This window comes from Rattus norvegicus, chromosome 19 (genome assembly GCF_021556685.1).
Source record: "Rattus norvegicus strain SHRSP/BbbUtx chromosome 19, alternate assembly SHRSP_T2T, whole genome shotgun sequence".
NCBI lineage: Eukaryota > Metazoa > Chordata > Mammalia > Rodentia > Muridae > Rattus > Rattus norvegicus.
The window spans coordinates 15,358,147-15,375,961 of NC_141552.1; the positions used below are offsets into that span (position 1 = coordinate 15,358,147).

General features: G+C 45.2%; 3 protein-coding genes across 5 annotated transcripts in view; 1 reads left to right on the top strand and 2 right to left on the bottom strand.

Annotated features, from left to right (window-relative positions):
* Positions 1–17,815, bottom strand: part of LOC147998836 (uncharacterized) — a 924,038-nt gene that overhangs the window by 509,332 nt on the left and 396,891 nt on the right. The window lies entirely within an intron of this gene.
* The window catches only part of LOC147998853 (uncharacterized), a 343,457-nt gene that overhangs the window by 20,217 nt on the left and 305,425 nt on the right, over positions 1–17,815 (top strand). The window lies entirely within an intron of this gene.
* LOC134483239 (uncharacterized) lies at positions 8,187–12,146 on the bottom strand. The gene is made up of 6 exons (XM_087595527.1): positions 11,990–12,146; positions 10,800–10,959; positions 10,191–10,334; positions 9,391–9,557; positions 8,574–8,679; positions 8,187–8,455 (listed from the first exon to the last, which is right to left on the bottom strand). Exons 1-5 carry the CDS (start codon positions 12,114–12,116, stop codon positions 8,615–8,617), a joined length of 663 nt encoding a protein of 220 aa, XP_087451653.1. The 5' UTR covers positions 12,117–12,146; the 3' UTR covers positions 8,187–8,455; positions 8,574–8,614.

Here is a 17,815-nt window from a genome sequence, read left to right on the forward strand (position 1 = left end):
GACAGCTAGATATGGATCTTTGCATGGTCCAGGCAGCATGGGTAAATAGGGAATTCAAAGCCACCAAGGTGTACACAGGGTGATAGTGTCTTTTGTGTGGATAATGTGAATTTTTTATGGACACACACTTTATGATGTAATCACTGACATACTGTATCCATGCTGTCATGTGTTCTGCTCATCCTAGTCTATATCAGTCTACAACACACATTCCTTATTGACTGTGTGCACCAGATATTGAGTAACACACACTCATGCCTGTAGAGCTGCAGAAAAAAATGACAACTTTCACAAAGGAATATAGAATAATCCTAATGGAGAACCATGTGCCTCAGTTTTTCTTACAATACAGCATTAGTATTAAACCACAAAGATAATGACCATCAACGTCATTTTGGGAAATAGGTTTTTATAGGTGCTGTTTCACTTGATCATTCATATGCTGTGTTTTTTATTGTTGCTGATTATATTTATTTTTATCATTTAACTCAATGGATCTTTTTTTTTCAAATGTATGTCTGGGCCACTCCTGAGTGCATTTCCCTCATGATCCAAAAGAGGGAATAGCATTCCCCATTGTAGATGATTGTTAGGGACCATGTGGTTCTTCTGAGAGAGCAGCAGATGCTCTAACCTGGGAGTCATCACCACAGCTCCTGTAGGTAGCTTTTGTCCTTCCAGGGCATGTGCTATACTAGGTGGACACGATCACCTCCCATTTAGGAGAGAGATCTCAGGAGATGTGTATGTACAGGTGGTTGAGCAGTGCCTGCTCAATGTGGTAGGCTGCTAGGCAACCAACTGAACCCCAGCCCTGCTCCACCTGCATTCTTCGAGGCAGAGTTTCTATAGCCCAGGATGGTCTAGAATGCAGCATCTACCTATGTCTTTTTTCCACTAATGCTAGGATGAGGAGCAAATGTCCTCCACACCCTTCTTTCCAAACAATGAACATGCTCATGGTCTGGTTATCACATGGCCATGAGGGAGGTAAATAACACTCAGCCAAAACTGAGGCGTATTCCACAGTCACACAGACAGCCTGGACAGATCTGACACGATCAGCACCAGGTTTGACTGCCACTACTTGAAGCAAGGTCCTCCAGTGTTAGGACAACCATTCAAACAGCAAAGAAGGAACCTGTTCCCAGCATCCGAGGAGTGGGAGACCCAGAAACCCATGTGTCAATGTGGCCATTTGGAAAATGGAAGTGGGGAGGCAGGGAAGCAGCCAGAACTGGACACAGTTGAAGGGACCCAGGCAAAGAGGGAATATTGGGGCAGAGTCCATGAGATGTCAGTAGGCAACAGGCCAGCTGGGAGTAGTGTGGGTACAGGGCTTCTAGTGTGGGTATGAGAGGAGCAAAAGTAGCAATGGTCAGATTCTGATGCAGCATAAAGATTGGAAGGAGCTTAGACCGTCTCAGTGTCGTATAGGGACATTATAGACACTGATGGGCAGTGTGGGGATTGCAGGGTCCCTTATAGTGGTCTCTGCAGGTGTCAGGGCTCTGTCAGACCTATGACTATCAGGCAGGCTCTGAGCGCAAGTGAGAGTCACGGGACAGGCCCTGTGTACAGCCTGGTTTGGGGACATTTCCAGGTGCCCCATGGACTGCAAAATAAAGGCAAAGGACACAGGGAAGCCAGCAGTTCCCATGCACAGGACATAAATACTTGTAGACCTTTCTAGAATTTCCATAGACCATCTGTCACTAGTCCTCACTATAGAAGGCACCAGCATTCTGCCCTCTACTTCAATTGGTGAGACAGCTAGTCTAACTCCAGCAGTAAGGCCTCAGGGAAGACAGTAAGAACTCACAGGTGACCTCTTTTACTATTGAAACAGGCTCTTCCTATGGAGCCCAGAGTGACTGTAGGGTCCTAATTCTCCTGCCTCACAGTGACTGTAAATTCAAATCTACCTTCAAGAGCAATTGATTAATAGCACAGGGGGGAAGATCAGATTAAGGCTATCTAAAGGCCCCAGGGTGGTAGGATTACCAGGGTCCTAGTAAGTTTCTCCAGCCTTAATTACAACCTGAGTCAGTCCTGCTGTATGGGATATCACCTGCTGCCCAGTGATATCACAACTTGGAATTCTTTGTCAAATATAAGCTGTTATGGGAATGAAGTAGCCACACAATAAACACTGGTCTGGATACTCCTAGGTCAAGAATCCCCTGTTGGAAATGCCTTGGACCGCACCATTTTACATTCTGGATCCTTCTGGCTTTTTAGCAGATTTATAAATACAAAAAAGAAAAATGGGCATAGTAATTTAAGCCTATGATCCCAGTCATGGGAAACTGAGTCAGGGTGATGGAAGAATGTAAGTTCCAGGGCAACCTGTGTTTCAAGAAAAAAAAAAGGCATGGTGAAGATTCCACTCAAGTAGAAACCAAAAGGCTTTCACATGGGGCCTGCCATCCACTGGTCAGCACTCCCATCGTCACAGCCACAGGGAGACACTGGGGAATTTTTCCCACTGTCTCTCTTTGGGATGCAGTCCACCCCATGATTCTATGTGAGGAATGCCCCAAAGGTTGCATCATGTGAGGGACCTAGATAGTTCCAGGATTGGGAGAATTCAGGAGTTTATAATTAGGGATGATCTACAGCTACGGCAAAGCCTTTTCCCTCCACATGGCAGCCCCAGGTTTGGCCCCAACAGTAAAAATAAAATCCCCCCCAAAATAATGCCAACAAAATATCACGAAGCCTAAATGTCTGACCAGTCTCCTCAAAAGTGCACAGGAACCTGACTCCACATTTAGGACCCACTATGGCCTCTGTGACCTGTGAGAAGGGATCTAATATGGGAATTAGTACAGTATGACTTATCCTTATGGATATCTTTGGTGACAATCACCACCTGACCCCTGAAAACCCATCTACCTGGGAGGCTCAGCACTCATGTCACCAAAAAAGCCCAGATCCTAGGGCCAGCATGGGCAGGAGGTGCAGAAAGTTTGTCCCTCGTGAACATCAGTTGCTGCTCCTGGCCTGACTCTATCCTCAGGAGACAATGTTGCCCCAGAAAGTGTGGGTGTCAATGGCTATTCCCAGGCCAAGGCTGGGATACTGCTGGTCATCCCCGCAGTGACACCTCACCCCTGCATTGTGTGGTCATCCCCGCAGTGACACCTCACCCCTGCAGTGTGTGGTCATCCCCGCAGTGACACCTCACCCCTGCAGTGTGTGGTCATCCCTGCAGTGACACCTCACCACTGCAGTGTGTGGTCATCCCCGCAGTGACACCTCACCCCTGCAGTGTGTGGTCATCCCTGCAGTGACACCTCACCCCTGCACTGTGTGGTCATCCTCGCAGTGACACCTCACCCCTGCAGTGTGTGGTCATCCCTGCAGTGACATCTCACCCCTGCAGTGTGTGGTCATCCCCACAGTGACATCTCACCCCTGCAGTGTGTGGTCATCCCTGCAGTGATACCTCACCCCTGCACTGTGTGGTCATCCCTGCAGTGACACCTCACCCCTGCAGTGTGTGGTCATCCCCGCAGTGACACCTCACCCCTGCACTGTGTGGTCATCCCTGCAGTGACTCCTCACCCCTGCAGTGTGTGGTCATCCCTGCAGTGACTCCTCACCCCTGCACTGTGTGGTCATCCCTGCAGTGATGCCTCACCCCTACAGTGCAGACCTTTGGGCCTGTGGCCTTCAGGATCCGGATTATCTGTTAAACTCAGTTCATAATCAGAATGTTTTGTGTTCAGCCTCTGCCTGGACTGTACTCCAAGAAGAGTTCAAGGTTTTCTGTGGCAACATCTAGCGATCAAGCCTGAGCAAAAGGATTCTCACATCACCCTGCAGGCAGGTTCCCATAGTCAATTCTAGTCCATTTAAGCTGCTGCTGAAGATGCCTTGAAGGCATAGCCACAGCGACCCTGTGTGTTCAGAGGTAATGTTTTCCTTCAGGAACCTGATGCTGAGTCTTCTAACCCAGCAGGCGGTCCCTGCATCAGGCTGGAGTCTTGAGTTTCTGTGTTGTCCTGATACCACCTGCTGTGTTCTCCTGGGGCAGAATGGATCTCAGAAGGTCTGGGCCAGTCTCACTGGTTGAGGATTCTTGCAAGGCCTCATCTCCAATTCCTGAGGGAAGGTGTAGGTTAGGAGAATGCCTGGATTTGAAATTCAATGTTTTCAGATTTCAGGATTGGATGAGGGGTACTCAGCATGTGCATGTGTCCATGTCTCTGTATGCATGCACATGCAGGCCAGGGATGGACACCAGCAAACTTCCTCAGTCACCCTACCCCTCTCACACAAAGGAGCTCTCACACAGAAGCTGTGGCTCACAGATGAGGTTGCTCAGGCTTAGAGTCCCAGAGATTCTTCTGCTGTGCTTCAAAACTTTGAGAGAGAGAGAGAGAGAGAGAGAGAGAGAGAGAGAGAGAGAGAGAGAGATTCTACCAGCTTGTACAACCATGCATGCACATATGGATGCCAGAGGGAAATATCCGGTGTCTTCCTTTTCGAACAGGGTCCTAATCAACTATCAGGTCTCTATATCTTAATATCTAGAAGGGGTCCCAGCATGAGCATAGCCAGGGCATACACATGCTTGGCTGTCAGTCAGGCAAGAGGCAGAGATCTTGTTCTATTTTTCATGGTTAATGCTCTTAGCACCCTTGAGGGCCTGGCGGAAAGCTGCCTGGAGACTGCTGGATCTGATGCTGGCCTAGACAGCCAGGGGTATTGATGATGGATGTCCAAAGTGGCCCTCATTCTTGGCAAACTTCTCTCTTCTAGTCTAAATGTGCTTGGGTGTTTAATGCAAGGACTGGGTTGTAGTTTTCCTGTTCTATCCTGCTGCCCCCTTGTTTTCTTCAGCGGGTCACCTGCCCGAGTGAGGAAAGAGAAGTGTGTGAGCCACAGCACCACCCTCCCATGCTTCTGCTTGCTGATCTGTGGTATCTGTTGATGTAGAACCGTTCCTGTGGCAGTCCTGTTGATGTTTGTGAGTTTTGAGGATTTACGCCAGTGTAGTAATGTGCATAGTCACCCTGGAAAACCCCACAGGAAGTTGGTCCCCAGGTTTCAGCACACAGAAGCACAGGCCATAAGAGATGCCCAGGTGTTGAAGGAGGTCCAGTAGATGTGCTGTTAGTTTCCTGTGTCTGATGCATGATTGTCCCTTGCTTAATAAAATGTATACACAAAACTCTTTAAGTGTCCCACTGACCTCTGAGAAAGAACATCAGTGGGAAGATGGCTTTGAACTCTTAACTCCCTGTTCCTTTCCTCATAACAGGTTTCTGTAGCAACCAAAGGAGAGAAGCCACCTGAGGGAAGGAAGTCCAAGACAGTGCCTAGGAGCAGAAGTAGGGTCTGGCTGTAGAGGGGACAAGTGGCTGGGTATAGGGACTCTAGGATCAGAAAAGAGGTTGCCTGGCATCTCCCACAGCAACGAAGACAGTCACGCATAGTCATGCTCAAAAGACAGTCTGATCCAGACTGTCCCTCATTTCCCAGGCGATTATAGATGGTGTCAGGTAGCAGTTGAAAACTGGCCATCAGGGCATGATTCAAGTGTTTATTAAGGTATCATGGCATCAAGAGTATATGAGGGAATAGCCATATGTACACAGAACGACTTGCAGATCCAGAGAGCAGGGAGGGAATAGTCAGGAGCTCCTGCTTCCTGCTGCCTTAGGGGTTCTACAGAAATCCCAGTGGCACTTGGGAAGTGGAGGCAATATCAATTAGGGATTGTGGCCACATGGGGAGATTGAGACCAGCCATGTGCTGTGGCATCAGAACACTGACCAGCGATGACAAAATGAAACATAAAACACTGGTTGCTCAGTTTTGATACTGCTGACTGCTGACGTGGCCAGGGGCCATCCGGTTCACCAAAGGCTCAGCCAACAGTTGTCTCTCCACTCAATAAAAGTCAAAGAGTGGCCCAGCTCCAAAACCAAATGTGTGCCCACATTGCAATGGCTCCGGTACTGTTTCACCTCAGCTGCGGAGATCTCAGGATCCATGAGTGTCCAGCACGCACACACCCAAAAGAGACAGTCTTAGGGGTCTTAGGCAGCACTGAGGGTGGTGAGCCTCTGCCTCACGGCTCAATGGCCCTGACCTTAGCATTGTTTGGGCACAAGAGAGCAAAGTGCTGGGGACAGACAACCTGCAGTCTACCATGCTGGAAGGGCATGACTAACACTGATTGATCACATCCATGTGACTACTGAAGCTTTTCCTGCTCTCTGTAATGGTGACCTTACAGAAACCATGCACACCCGGTTTAGACTGTATTAAAGTAGCCACCATTTCAGGGTTCCCTGCAAGGTGCCATGGGACAGTAGTAGCATGAGTCTGCATGTATCTCGACAGTTTTCACTAGGGACTACACACACACACACACACACACACACACACACACAAACACACACATACACACACACTTACTGACATGGTGCACATTCTTTGCACACAGAAGAAAGTGAGTAGTAGTGAAAACACACCAATCATGGAATTGATGGAGGGAGTTGTGGGCAGAAGCTGGGGTTTAGAGTTACTTAAAGGCCCTATGCAGGCTCTCCTTTTGTTGGATGAGAAACTTCAACTGCAATGTGGTTCTTTATTTTCTTTCTCTAAAGCACAGAGGGCTAGGGTGGATCTCAGGGCTTTGAGCATGTTCGGCAAGTGCAGTCACACTGAATTAAATCCTAGGGCTGGAACCCTATTAATCTTCTACAGAATTATAGAGCAGCCTGGATGAAGACTCTTAGCTGAAAATGTGGACAACTCAAGACAGGTACTGGACAATGGCTGTCAGACTTGACTGAAGACTGGAAATGTTTTGCTATCTCACAGGAAAAGAAGGCCCCTCCCACTACACTGTACTCTAAGGACATTTTATTCAGGATAGGATGACATGAACTATTGTCTCATGTCACAGATGTCAGCACAAAGTATCCAAGGTATTGTATGCCAATGGTAGCATCAACAGAACAAAGCACACAGTGTCATGAAGACATAAATTATGAGTTTGTGTAGCAAGACCCAGGCCTCTTCCAGGTTCTTAGATAGTAACTGAGAACCTCAAATACGGTAGTGATGTGATAGTGTGGTGTAAATCTAGTTACAACTAGTTTTGACACAGATGACACTTTTTGTGTCATGGTCAGCTTATAGTGAATGACTAGACCTAAGCATGAGAATAACCAAATACTACATTGCTTCTCTAGCTGCTGAGCTTCTAAAAGCCCTGGGGTGACAGCAAGCTTTTGTGGACATACTGGATTGGTTCTTCTGTACTTTAACTCTCTGAGTCACCTGCACTCTCAGCAAGTTAGATGAATTCCACAAATTGGAAATCAGTCACCTGGAAAAAATACATTCTCAATACGATCCCAGATTGGCCATGGAAAAAGGGTAGCTTGAACTGTCCCACCTCGGTTGGGCTTGCACAGGCCTGCTCTCCAAAAGAAACCTGTGTTCACAGCTGCAGGCTGCATTCACTATGGATGCTCTTGAGGTTCCTTCCTAAACTGCTTAGATTACAATAATTTTCTTGCTAACAATCAAAAAACTGATTATGCCAAGCTGGCCTACAAGAAGCTAGTTTCTATTCTGTATTTTATCAGATGTGCAGAATACATATGGTCATCATTGATAACAGGTGAATGATCTGCTCTAATATGGACACTAAGTGATGCTGGAGGACGATCCTGACCCACAATGAGCAGTGGGGACACCAGAGCCCTGTAGGGATGCCTGGCAACCTAACACGTTGAGCACGCACAGCTCAGTAAGTTCCCTGTGAACACACATCTCCTGAGATCTCTCTATTTAATCATAGGTGATCCTGTCCACCTAATACAGCACCTCATGTGGAATAACAAAAGCCACCTACAGGAGATGTGGTGATGACTCACAGGGTAGAGCACCTGCTGCTCTCTCAGAAGAACCACATGGACCCTAACAATTGGGTAAAGTGTGTCAGTGATTACATCATAAAGTGTGTGTCCGAGGAACAGCCACATTCTCCACACAAAAGACACTGTCACACTGAGTACCCCTTGGTGACTTTGAATTCACTTATTAGCCCAGGATCCATGGAACATGCAGAGATCCATCTGTAGCTGTCAGTTCTAAGTCCACAGGAGGGGACAGAACCCTTGATTAAGAATGATGGTCTTAAGAGTCAAGAGATAGAATTCAATTTTTATTCATAACAAATACATTTTTACAACAAAACAGGATTAAAATGAATAAAAATATCTAAAAATATTTGAAAGTAAAAATAGTAACAAGAACATATAAATATGAAACAACAAAAAGAAAACTTCAATTAAAATCATAACAAAAATATTTCTAAAAGCATATTCTTAACGAACATTTAGAAGCACAGACGTATTGCTGTTTCTCCTCTAGCACACATAATGAAAGGCGGTCCCCCAAGTTGTCTCTCAAGTGCTGTTTTCTGAGAAGAAAGTAAGACTTCAATCAGTCAGGCTGGCTTAGTGGTATATAAATTTAGCGTCTCTAAGAAATGACAAATTAACTCAGAGGATGAATACTCATCCAAAAAATGTTGTTACCATTCAGGATGTTGGTCATCAGGGACTCCTGAGAAAGCAACTTATTCTTCAGGAAGCTCTCTTATTGCTGTGTGTCCAATTCCAGCTCTCTTGCACTTTCTGAGACCTGGGAGAGGAAGGCAGTTTTTCAGACACTGATTTGGTGGGGAAATGCAAGCCAGCTGTCAGAATGCTGCCTTCTACCACCTCAGTTCTATTGGACAGTCGACATGGACATTTTAAGTGATATCATTGTTGCTAACTCTGTGGGCAGGGCAAAATCTCCAGAGAGCCTCACAGTAATGTGGGCTGACAATATGGGACCCAGACTTATACCAGTGCAAAACAAGAACAGGGCAATGGCAAGAGACCTCATCAGGTTGCAGGAAGAAAGGAGATGTCCATATGTCACCAAGGATAAAGCCAATGACAAGTACTAATTTGACATTTGCACTTGGTTCTTATCCCAAAGGTGCTTCCTACACAAGAGATCACATGACCACAGAGTGTCATTTGTCAAAGAACCAAGAACTTGTTCAAAACTCTACATAGGATCCAATGTATCACATGGATATGCAATAATATGATATGTTATTCATCTGTCACCATTTCTAGACTGCAGCTTCAAAACGAGCAGCAAAATATGCTTGCACAATAATTCAGTTTCTGAAAAGTGGTTAACTTCCCAGAATACTTGTGCATAGGCAGAGCAATGAACAATTCCATTACATGAGGTGGTTGGCTGGTTGTGAGTGTAAATTAGAAAGGTGGTAAGAGAAGCAAAGATGTATCAAATTGGCAAATTTTATCAGATATTGTTAAGCTAACAGGTCCCTACCTGATAATGCTGGTTCTGTCCGTTGATGGTCTTTATCTTTCTTGTTAAAGTCAACCAAATATTTCTGGTTCAGTGCACAATCAAGATGTACCTCCTTGCTCTCCTGCTTCAGTGGGACCAACTTCTTCCTACATGTGTTCTCCATCAGGAGCTGGCTGAGCAGGTTTCTGGAAATACAGTCTGCATAGTAAGATCATGCTGGCCCTTTCTCCCATTCCTACTCCCAAGTCCCACTAACTCTACCAGGTCCCAGATACCCATGAAGACTTAATAAAATGCATCTTGATACATATAAGGCTGCTGCACAGAACATAAAGAGTTAATTCGGGGAAGAATAAATTGTTTGCTTGGCCTGACACCAATTAGTGTCCACACCTCTGAGAAAGAACATGGATCCACAACTATCCATGAAAGCCCAATGCATGGGGGCAACATGAATTAGTACTGGGCCAACACCCTCAAAAGAGGTCAGTAGAACCAAGAGAAGGTCATGCTAACCATGTGGTCCACGCACTGAGTGTTGTAAAACCTGGTGTGACACCATAGGTCCAGGTCAGCCTAATAAACTTCTGCTGACTTCAATCAGTGCTGTTCTCTCTAGAGCCTTTTGAAGATGCCTCGACAATCCTGGGATGAAGAACAGTCTTTTATGGAACTGAAAACTGAGTCCTAATGACCCTGGAACACTGATGGGTAAATAGCACAAGAGATAGAACCAGAGCAGAAGACCGTCCAATCCAGAACAAAGAAAGTCAGAAATGGCCATTCCACAAGTGATAGCCTTTCTGACCAGGACTTACCTAGAGAAGGTAATCTCCTTCTTCAGCCTATGGTTGTTCTCATGGACCTCAGTGTTCTCCATCTCTAAGTTGTGCAGAATTGACATGACCGCCTCCTCCATTCTCTCCAGGTCTTCATAATATGGATTTGGCCTGAAGTGTGACCTGGCCCCAAATGATAGAATACAATGAACATCGGCATTTAGGAATATATGAACTCAGGGTGGGTCCTAAATTACCCCAGGCTGCTGCCTGGATCTTCCAGCACTCAGTCACCTGCCTAGCAAGTACAGAGACTCACCATAAACTCACTGCAATTACAATCTTGCAAAGCCACCAGCTGTCAAGGGCTTTGCAAATGCACACTGGGAACTCACTCTCCCTGACTTTATCCCTGAATTCTTCATTCAGACCACAAGTTCTGCTTTTAAATAAATGGAAGCAGATGAGTCCATTTTCAATCTCACTCCTCAGGAAGGGTCAGGTTCTGAATCTCCACTATATGGGAGGTGAGGTTTAGCACAGGGTGGTTAGGGAGGCACAGCTTTCTAGAACCCAAAACCTTAATAGGATAAGAAGGTGACCTTGCAGACCCAGGAATGAAACAAGAGCATTTGGAGCGATTCATACCTGTTCTTCATGGATCTCTCTGTCAGAAACCTCAGGCGATCTCTCAGGTCATTTCTCTCCTCGGTAATGAGCTGCAGCTCTTTAATCAGCCTCTCCTTTTCCTTCTTGGCCTGATTCTCGCTTAGTTCAGTGCCAGGGGATGATGTTTCTCTCCCAGCGTCTGTAGGTAGAAGAACACAAGTGAACCTGCATGGGGAGAATGCATAGAGTGTTCATAGACCTCAGTGAGGCCTAAACAGGAGAATAAGCCAGGAACCCAGTGTCACTGCTAGGCGATTGGTCTATGCTTAAGAGGCCTCCTCAGTGGATCTCAGTTCTCCCACTACTCTATAGATACCAAGAGACATAAGCAGCCAGGTGTTCCCTATGCCGGACATCACGTGCTTACATGTACCACGGAGATGGCTTCTCCAGGATTATCATCAGCTGAACAGGGTACAGCTTGGTTTCAGGACCCTCACTCCTGTGGCTTCAGAACTCAGATGATAAATTCACCATCCAGAAAACTTGAGTGATTGGAGACACTCAGATGCCCTACCCTGATACTCTAAGCCAACAACTTTGGATTTAAAACGCATTTCCGGGGAGGATATGTTCAACAGACTTATCAGTGTCCCTATGTGAAATACCAAATGCCCCAGAAGTGCGAATAGGTTACAGGCTGAATCTTGGTCTACACGATCCAAATAGTTTTGGTATTTTAGAAACATGTTTGTAACACACACTCTAATATATAAAGCTAACGATGACCCTGCCAGTTAGAAGAAATCAGAGAAGGTCTAAGAACATAAGGTTATTGCCTGGAGCACAATCTCTCCCTGTTACTACTGTCAGATACCCACTGTATTTAAAGAAGCAATGATAGTGAAATACATTGCTGCCCTGTCTAAACTCAGAAAAGGTGGACCCTCCATGACTACTGATGAGGTTATTATATCAATGTAACATAACAAATGAACTGAAAAGTAAAGACCAGAAGTCCACAGTATAATAGCATTGGCCTTACCATATCCTCCCAGTGGGGATGGGGAAACTAAAGTTCTGAAATCCTGACTTTCAGGAATTGTGATATTCATGGAAATTCAATTCCTTTTCAGATGCTCCAGTTGTTGTGGCCCATTGCTAGAAAGGTCAGCATAAGCCTGCAGCCACCCTGGCAGGAAGCTCAAAATACACTGCCCAGAACTTACTCCACATTCCCCAGAAGTGCTGTCTTTGTCCATCATTACTTTGAGACGAAAGGCCAGACTCCTTCACTCTAGTCTCTCCAGAATCGACGTTCCCCCTCCCAAAACGCTTGCGAAGACAGGAAAACATGTCTTAGCTTGTAACCGCCAGACTCAGACTGAGAGAAACTAGGGCACTGGTCGTCACTACAACACTGGTGACATCACAGAGGATTCCAGAACTCTCTAGGAGACAATAGAATGTCCAAGAAGGGACAGCTGATGTCATGGGGAGCAGACTTTGCCTCCCTGCTAATGTTCTCCCTGTACTGAGCATAAGCAGAGGGGCCCTTTCCAGGAGACTTTCCTGGGGCAGAGTCACTGAGCATCTCCTGCTTCCAAAGCCAAATTTTCCTCAAGGCTTGATTATAAAAAACCTTAGTAATTCCTATGCATCTAAATGAATGTTTCCTTTCAAATCTTTCCCAAAAAATGTCTCATCCTAACTCACATTGTCCTCATTCACCAATGTAAGCCATTAAAACTTCCTGAGATTTCACACCAGCTTGAATATGCAGTCAAAAGTTCTCCTGTCTCATTATGTACAGGTGCTTTATATCACATCAAGAAGTAGTCTGCATGGTAGGTTACAACATGCGTGTGTGTTAGGGGAACACTCATGAAGTCATGTGCTTAGCAATCGACAATTGCCAGAAAATTCCTTAGGAGAAAGAGTTGAAGTCTTTATGGTGCTAGGAAAAGTGTGGAGACCAGTTGGCAGAGGAAAATGCAATATTGGAGACACCAGTGAAGGGAACCTCATGCTGCTTGTGGGGTTCTGCTCTCTGCACCAATGTCGCTAAAGGAGCACTGATCACAGGCATGAGTAAGATGTACCATGAGCTTCTATCAGAAAAATAAAATAAACAAGAGATATAGAGGGTGCACAGAAATGTCTAAAATGAGGCTATAAACATCATTAAGTGGATAGAGCAAGGTCCCAGCACCTGTACACTGGGAAATGGCCACCACACCAAACACAAAAGTAGTAACACATTTATCATAGTAAAACACATTTATAATAGTAAAAAATGAATACTTTATAGAATGCACCCACTAACACTGATTGATCACATCCGTAGTTCAAATTTTGGGGGCAAATTCATGGCCTTAACTACCTTTGTCTCAACTTATATAGCAAAAAATAAGAAAGAACGAGAAAAGACAAAGTCAAAACTAAAAGCTCAAGCTTCTCATATGAGGATTGCAGGAAGTGTTATATGGGAGTCAGTTCTGATTAGGCCATTTTAGATAGAACAGTGCATAGTGACCCTTAATGTGATGGGCCCTATATAAAGCTTTTTGCAATATTGGAATTTTAACAAACCTCATCCAGTATGTACGGAAGAGGCAAAGATGTGATCACCATGTCCTTACTCTGTATCAGGTTATTTTTCTGCATCCTTGATTGTCAGGCATAGAACAGCAACAATCTGAAATAGCTGGTAGACATGGAAAAACATGGCTAAAACTATAGTTGTGGGTTACACACCTCAACTGTGAAAGGCTAATGCTGTGTGCACAGTCCTTGGAGGCCACTCTTTTAAGCCTAATTATTTCAAACTGAAAGGAGGTTTATCTGAGCTCAAGGTGATCCTGGCCAGCCAGGTAGAGGGCAACATGTGATACTTGAGACCCTGTTTTAAACCAGCACAGAAATCCACACTTCATTCAAAGCATCATCTACGAATTCTCGATTATTTACCATTCTCTCCCTACCAGTCGTTCTGTTTGGAATGGTAGAAAACAACTGGAACTGATCTTTCTATTTTAAGGACCTTGATCTCTCTTTTTTTAGGTCCACATTAAGAGTGCATACAAATGGACATCACCATCTGAACATCTTAGTATTATCTACTCTGTATATATAGCATAATACTGTGCCTATGACAGTCTCAAGCTTCCTTGAGTGTAGTTGCCCCATCAAGAAGTGTGAAGTTCTGAGTTCAAACCCCAGTGATGCTTTAAAGGGACTAGAAGAAAGCCATCAGAGATACTCCACTTCTTTGTCCTTAGATTAAATCAAGTTGACACAATGTGAACCTGGTGGGCTATTTAACCAGCATCTTTCTCCCAACCCCACTTCCACGAGTTCAGTCCATGGCAGAATTCATCCCCCACCATCCTAGGTATTTCTTTGTATATTTCTACAAGAGCCAGGTTTCTTTTTTTTTAATAGAATTAGTTGTAGGCAATCAAGTGCTGCCCTATGTGAGAAATGATTAGTATCTATTGCAACTTACCACAGTGTATTTGTGTATACAAGTACATTATTGGAAATCCAGCATTACTGAGGGATTGGAAACCAGTGCTGTGGCCTTGCCTTTCTGTGCCTCTTCCTGGCTCACAGGCAGCTGGGGGCAGACCTTGAGTTCCTCTTCAGGGACAGAGTGATGTTGAATGGGCACTGAGCAGGCAGAGAAACACAGCTGAGGCAGCTCCTTTCAGTTATTAAACACATCATCTCCTTCCGATCTTAAGGGCTATTGCTGAGGTCTTGCCCCCATACCTACCTTAATAGCAGTGAATTTGTTACACAGCAGCCAGCTCTTTCCTATTGCTCTGTAATACGCCTCCACATCATGGATGCCAAGAAAAACACTAACAAAGAACAAAAAACTCTGACGTTGAACTGTGTGGTGCTGGTCACATACCCTGTTATGTTCTGTATGTTATGAGGTTTGTTAATCTTAACAAGTTCCCCAAGTGTATTCTTCACATAGGACCCAATAGATTCAAGGAAAATAGGAACAATTATGTGTAAAATGGCCTGAGTCAGGGCCCACAGACCGAAGTATTTCCAACACTTGTGCACCAGCCCATGTGGATTTTGCAATGAGCGGGGCCTAGCAATGTCCAGTACACAGTTGTGAGCTGTTGCTCTGGTTGAACTGTATTGGTGTGTGCATTAATAAACTACACCTATTTAAATGAATTCAGTGTCCTGTGGTTTGAATCCAGACCCCTTGACACCAGGTCTTCCCTTCTGCAGCACTCGGGAAAAAGGCTAAGTTTAGGAAAGGTGACCTCTTGTCATAAGTTATGTGACAAGAGGGATGGTGAATGATCCCTTGTGATAAGAATCAAGGTTTCCTCTGTGGTATTTAGGTCTATACTGGCCCTGTGCAACAGCTTCAAGAACCCATTTCTGATTTTCCTTGGGATTCCCGTGATGATGCACTCAGACAGGATTGGAAACAACCAAAACGGTGGTAAGACTTGATTTATAAAATGTAGGTAACATTGCAAACTTATGTTGTAGGATATTTGATCATATTGTCATCCCCAATATTGTGTTATTTACTTAGAAAAATACCTTCTGGCTGTGTAGTTCAGTACTAGCACCAATATTTAACCCTAGAGCTATTTTTGTTTGTTTGTTTGTTTTTTGTTTTTGTTTTTGGATGAACAAGTACTTTCCTATTTTGTGGCCCAGCCCTATCTCTTACTTCTTTGCACAGTCATAGAGAGACCTCAAACATATACTCAGACAAAGCCAGGGGAGTGTATAAAAGGGCCTAAGGCAATACCACATAATGACATTGAAAGTGGGCTCTCTTCTTCATGCACGCCTCCAGCTCTCCTGACATCTACATGAATTATAACTCCTAATGCAGTGTAAATGATGTCTGCGCTATTGCTGAAGGAATCATGAGAATAACAACTGTAAACATTCCACCATGGATAGAATTTGTGGAAAGAGGCAACTGGCAGCCAATGAGAGGGCTCTACAGTTAAAGGGGCTTGCTGTCAAGTCTGATGAGCTTGACTCAATCCCCAGGACCCACGTGGTAAAAAGGAGAGAACCAAGGGACAAGCTGTCCTCTGGCTTCCACTCATGTGCTTACATGTATGTGAGTATATATGTATATGTCTGTATGTACGTGTGGATATGAATGTGTTAATGCATGTATACGTGTATATGTATATGTGTGTATATGTCTGTCTATATGTGTGTATAGGTGTATTTGTATGTGTGTATATGTATTGTATGTGTGTGTATGTGTGTATGTATATGTGTATGTGTGTATGCATGTATGTGTGTATGTGTGTATGTGTGTGTATGTATGTGTGTATGCATGTAGTTGTTTATATATCTGTGCATGAGCATGAATGTGTATAGTCATGTATATGCATGTGTTTTCAGGTACCTGTATTCGTGTTTATGTACGAATGTATGTGTGTATATGTATGTATGGACACACAAACACACACAATGTTAAAACATAAAAAGCTCCTTGGAGTATTCACCGTGCCTGGATAAGTGGTGACCATGTGGGGGAAACACATGTCCATGTAAGCACACCTGTTCACGTGCACTGAGCAATGCCCAGCCTGGTCTTGAGCTCACTACCTGCCCAACGATGAGTTTCTGCCCACCTGGTCTTCTCAGAACCAGGCGACGATTGTTCCTGCCATTCCAGTTCTGTTCCAGTTTTTCATGCCACAAACCTTCTAGCTTGAATCGCACCTACTGACGCAGGAACCTAACAGCCTCCAACCCAGTGAAGTAAGTAAACTTCTTCCTGACATCCTCAGGCTTGGTGTCCCCCATGAGTCACAGGGAGGAAGGATGGCATGCACCAAGGAGAAGGGCCATGGGCAAGGAAGACAGGATCATAAGTCAGTCATCCCTGACACCAGCAAAGTGTGTGCTTCAGAGCTGGCTCTGCTCACTCTTGTCCCAGTGGCAGGACTTAAGAGTGGTGCATACCTGTCACCCAGCGCTCAGAGACGTCTGAGGCATGAGAACCAGGAGTTCATGGCCATCGTAACTAATGGTGAGATCAAAGCCAGCCTGGGCTGCATGAGACTCAGTCTCAAAGCAGGCAAGGAGGAACTTGCTATATTTGAGCAAGGAAGCTGCCATCCTCCTGGGTTCTAAACATTCACTGCAATACAGAAAGATGCTAGGGCTAGTGTGGCAGAAAGTAGGAGACAGAGAAGCCAGGTTAACCCTCACTAATCTTCTCATGCTGTGTGAGCTATGAGTAGATGGTGCCCTATACACTGTGGACAGGATGGTCTCTCAGACAGTTCAGAAAGCCATGGAGGACTCCAGCAATTCTCCACTTGGGTGTCACTTGAGTCTTATATGTGTGTGTTTACAAGCCAAAACATAAAATCCATAGGTGACTGTGTGAATTCAACATGGCCCAGCCATGTGCTGGAATATTATTCAGCCTTACATAGGATTCAGATTCTGATCCTTGAACAGGAATGAGAATGGTAGCCATTCTCCTAAGTCAGACCTCCAGGCAGTGCAAAGACAAACTAACACTGTATGACAACACTGAGGGCTGCAGTGTCACCAGTTATATAAAGACAGAAAGCAGGAAGGTTTACAGAGCCCCAGGGGTGACATGGAGGGGGGAGGTTGGAGGGTAGGTGTGTAAGTGGGACTGAGCCTCAGAGGAATCAGACATGGCTGCAGAATATGCATGTGGTTGCCTCCCATACCTGTGGGTGCTGCCTCCTCAGAAAGGCAAATACAGCAAAAGAAAGGACCAGAGGGGACAGGCTCTGACCTCCTGTAGACACACACAAATGACGTGACAGAATGTGCACACTGCTGCCTTGCTGCAGGAGCAGTTGAGCTTCCAGAAGGGTTGAAAGAGGCTGGAAGGGCTGAGCATGGCACTGAGTTCAAGGACATAGCTTTAGGTCCTGGGGAACCTACGGTGCCCAGGCCCCATCCTGCTGATACTGAGGGACACAGCTGACATTCAGGGTGATGGCTGGGCTGGGCTGGGGAATAGGTGTCCACTCTCACCTGCTCCAGCTTGAAGA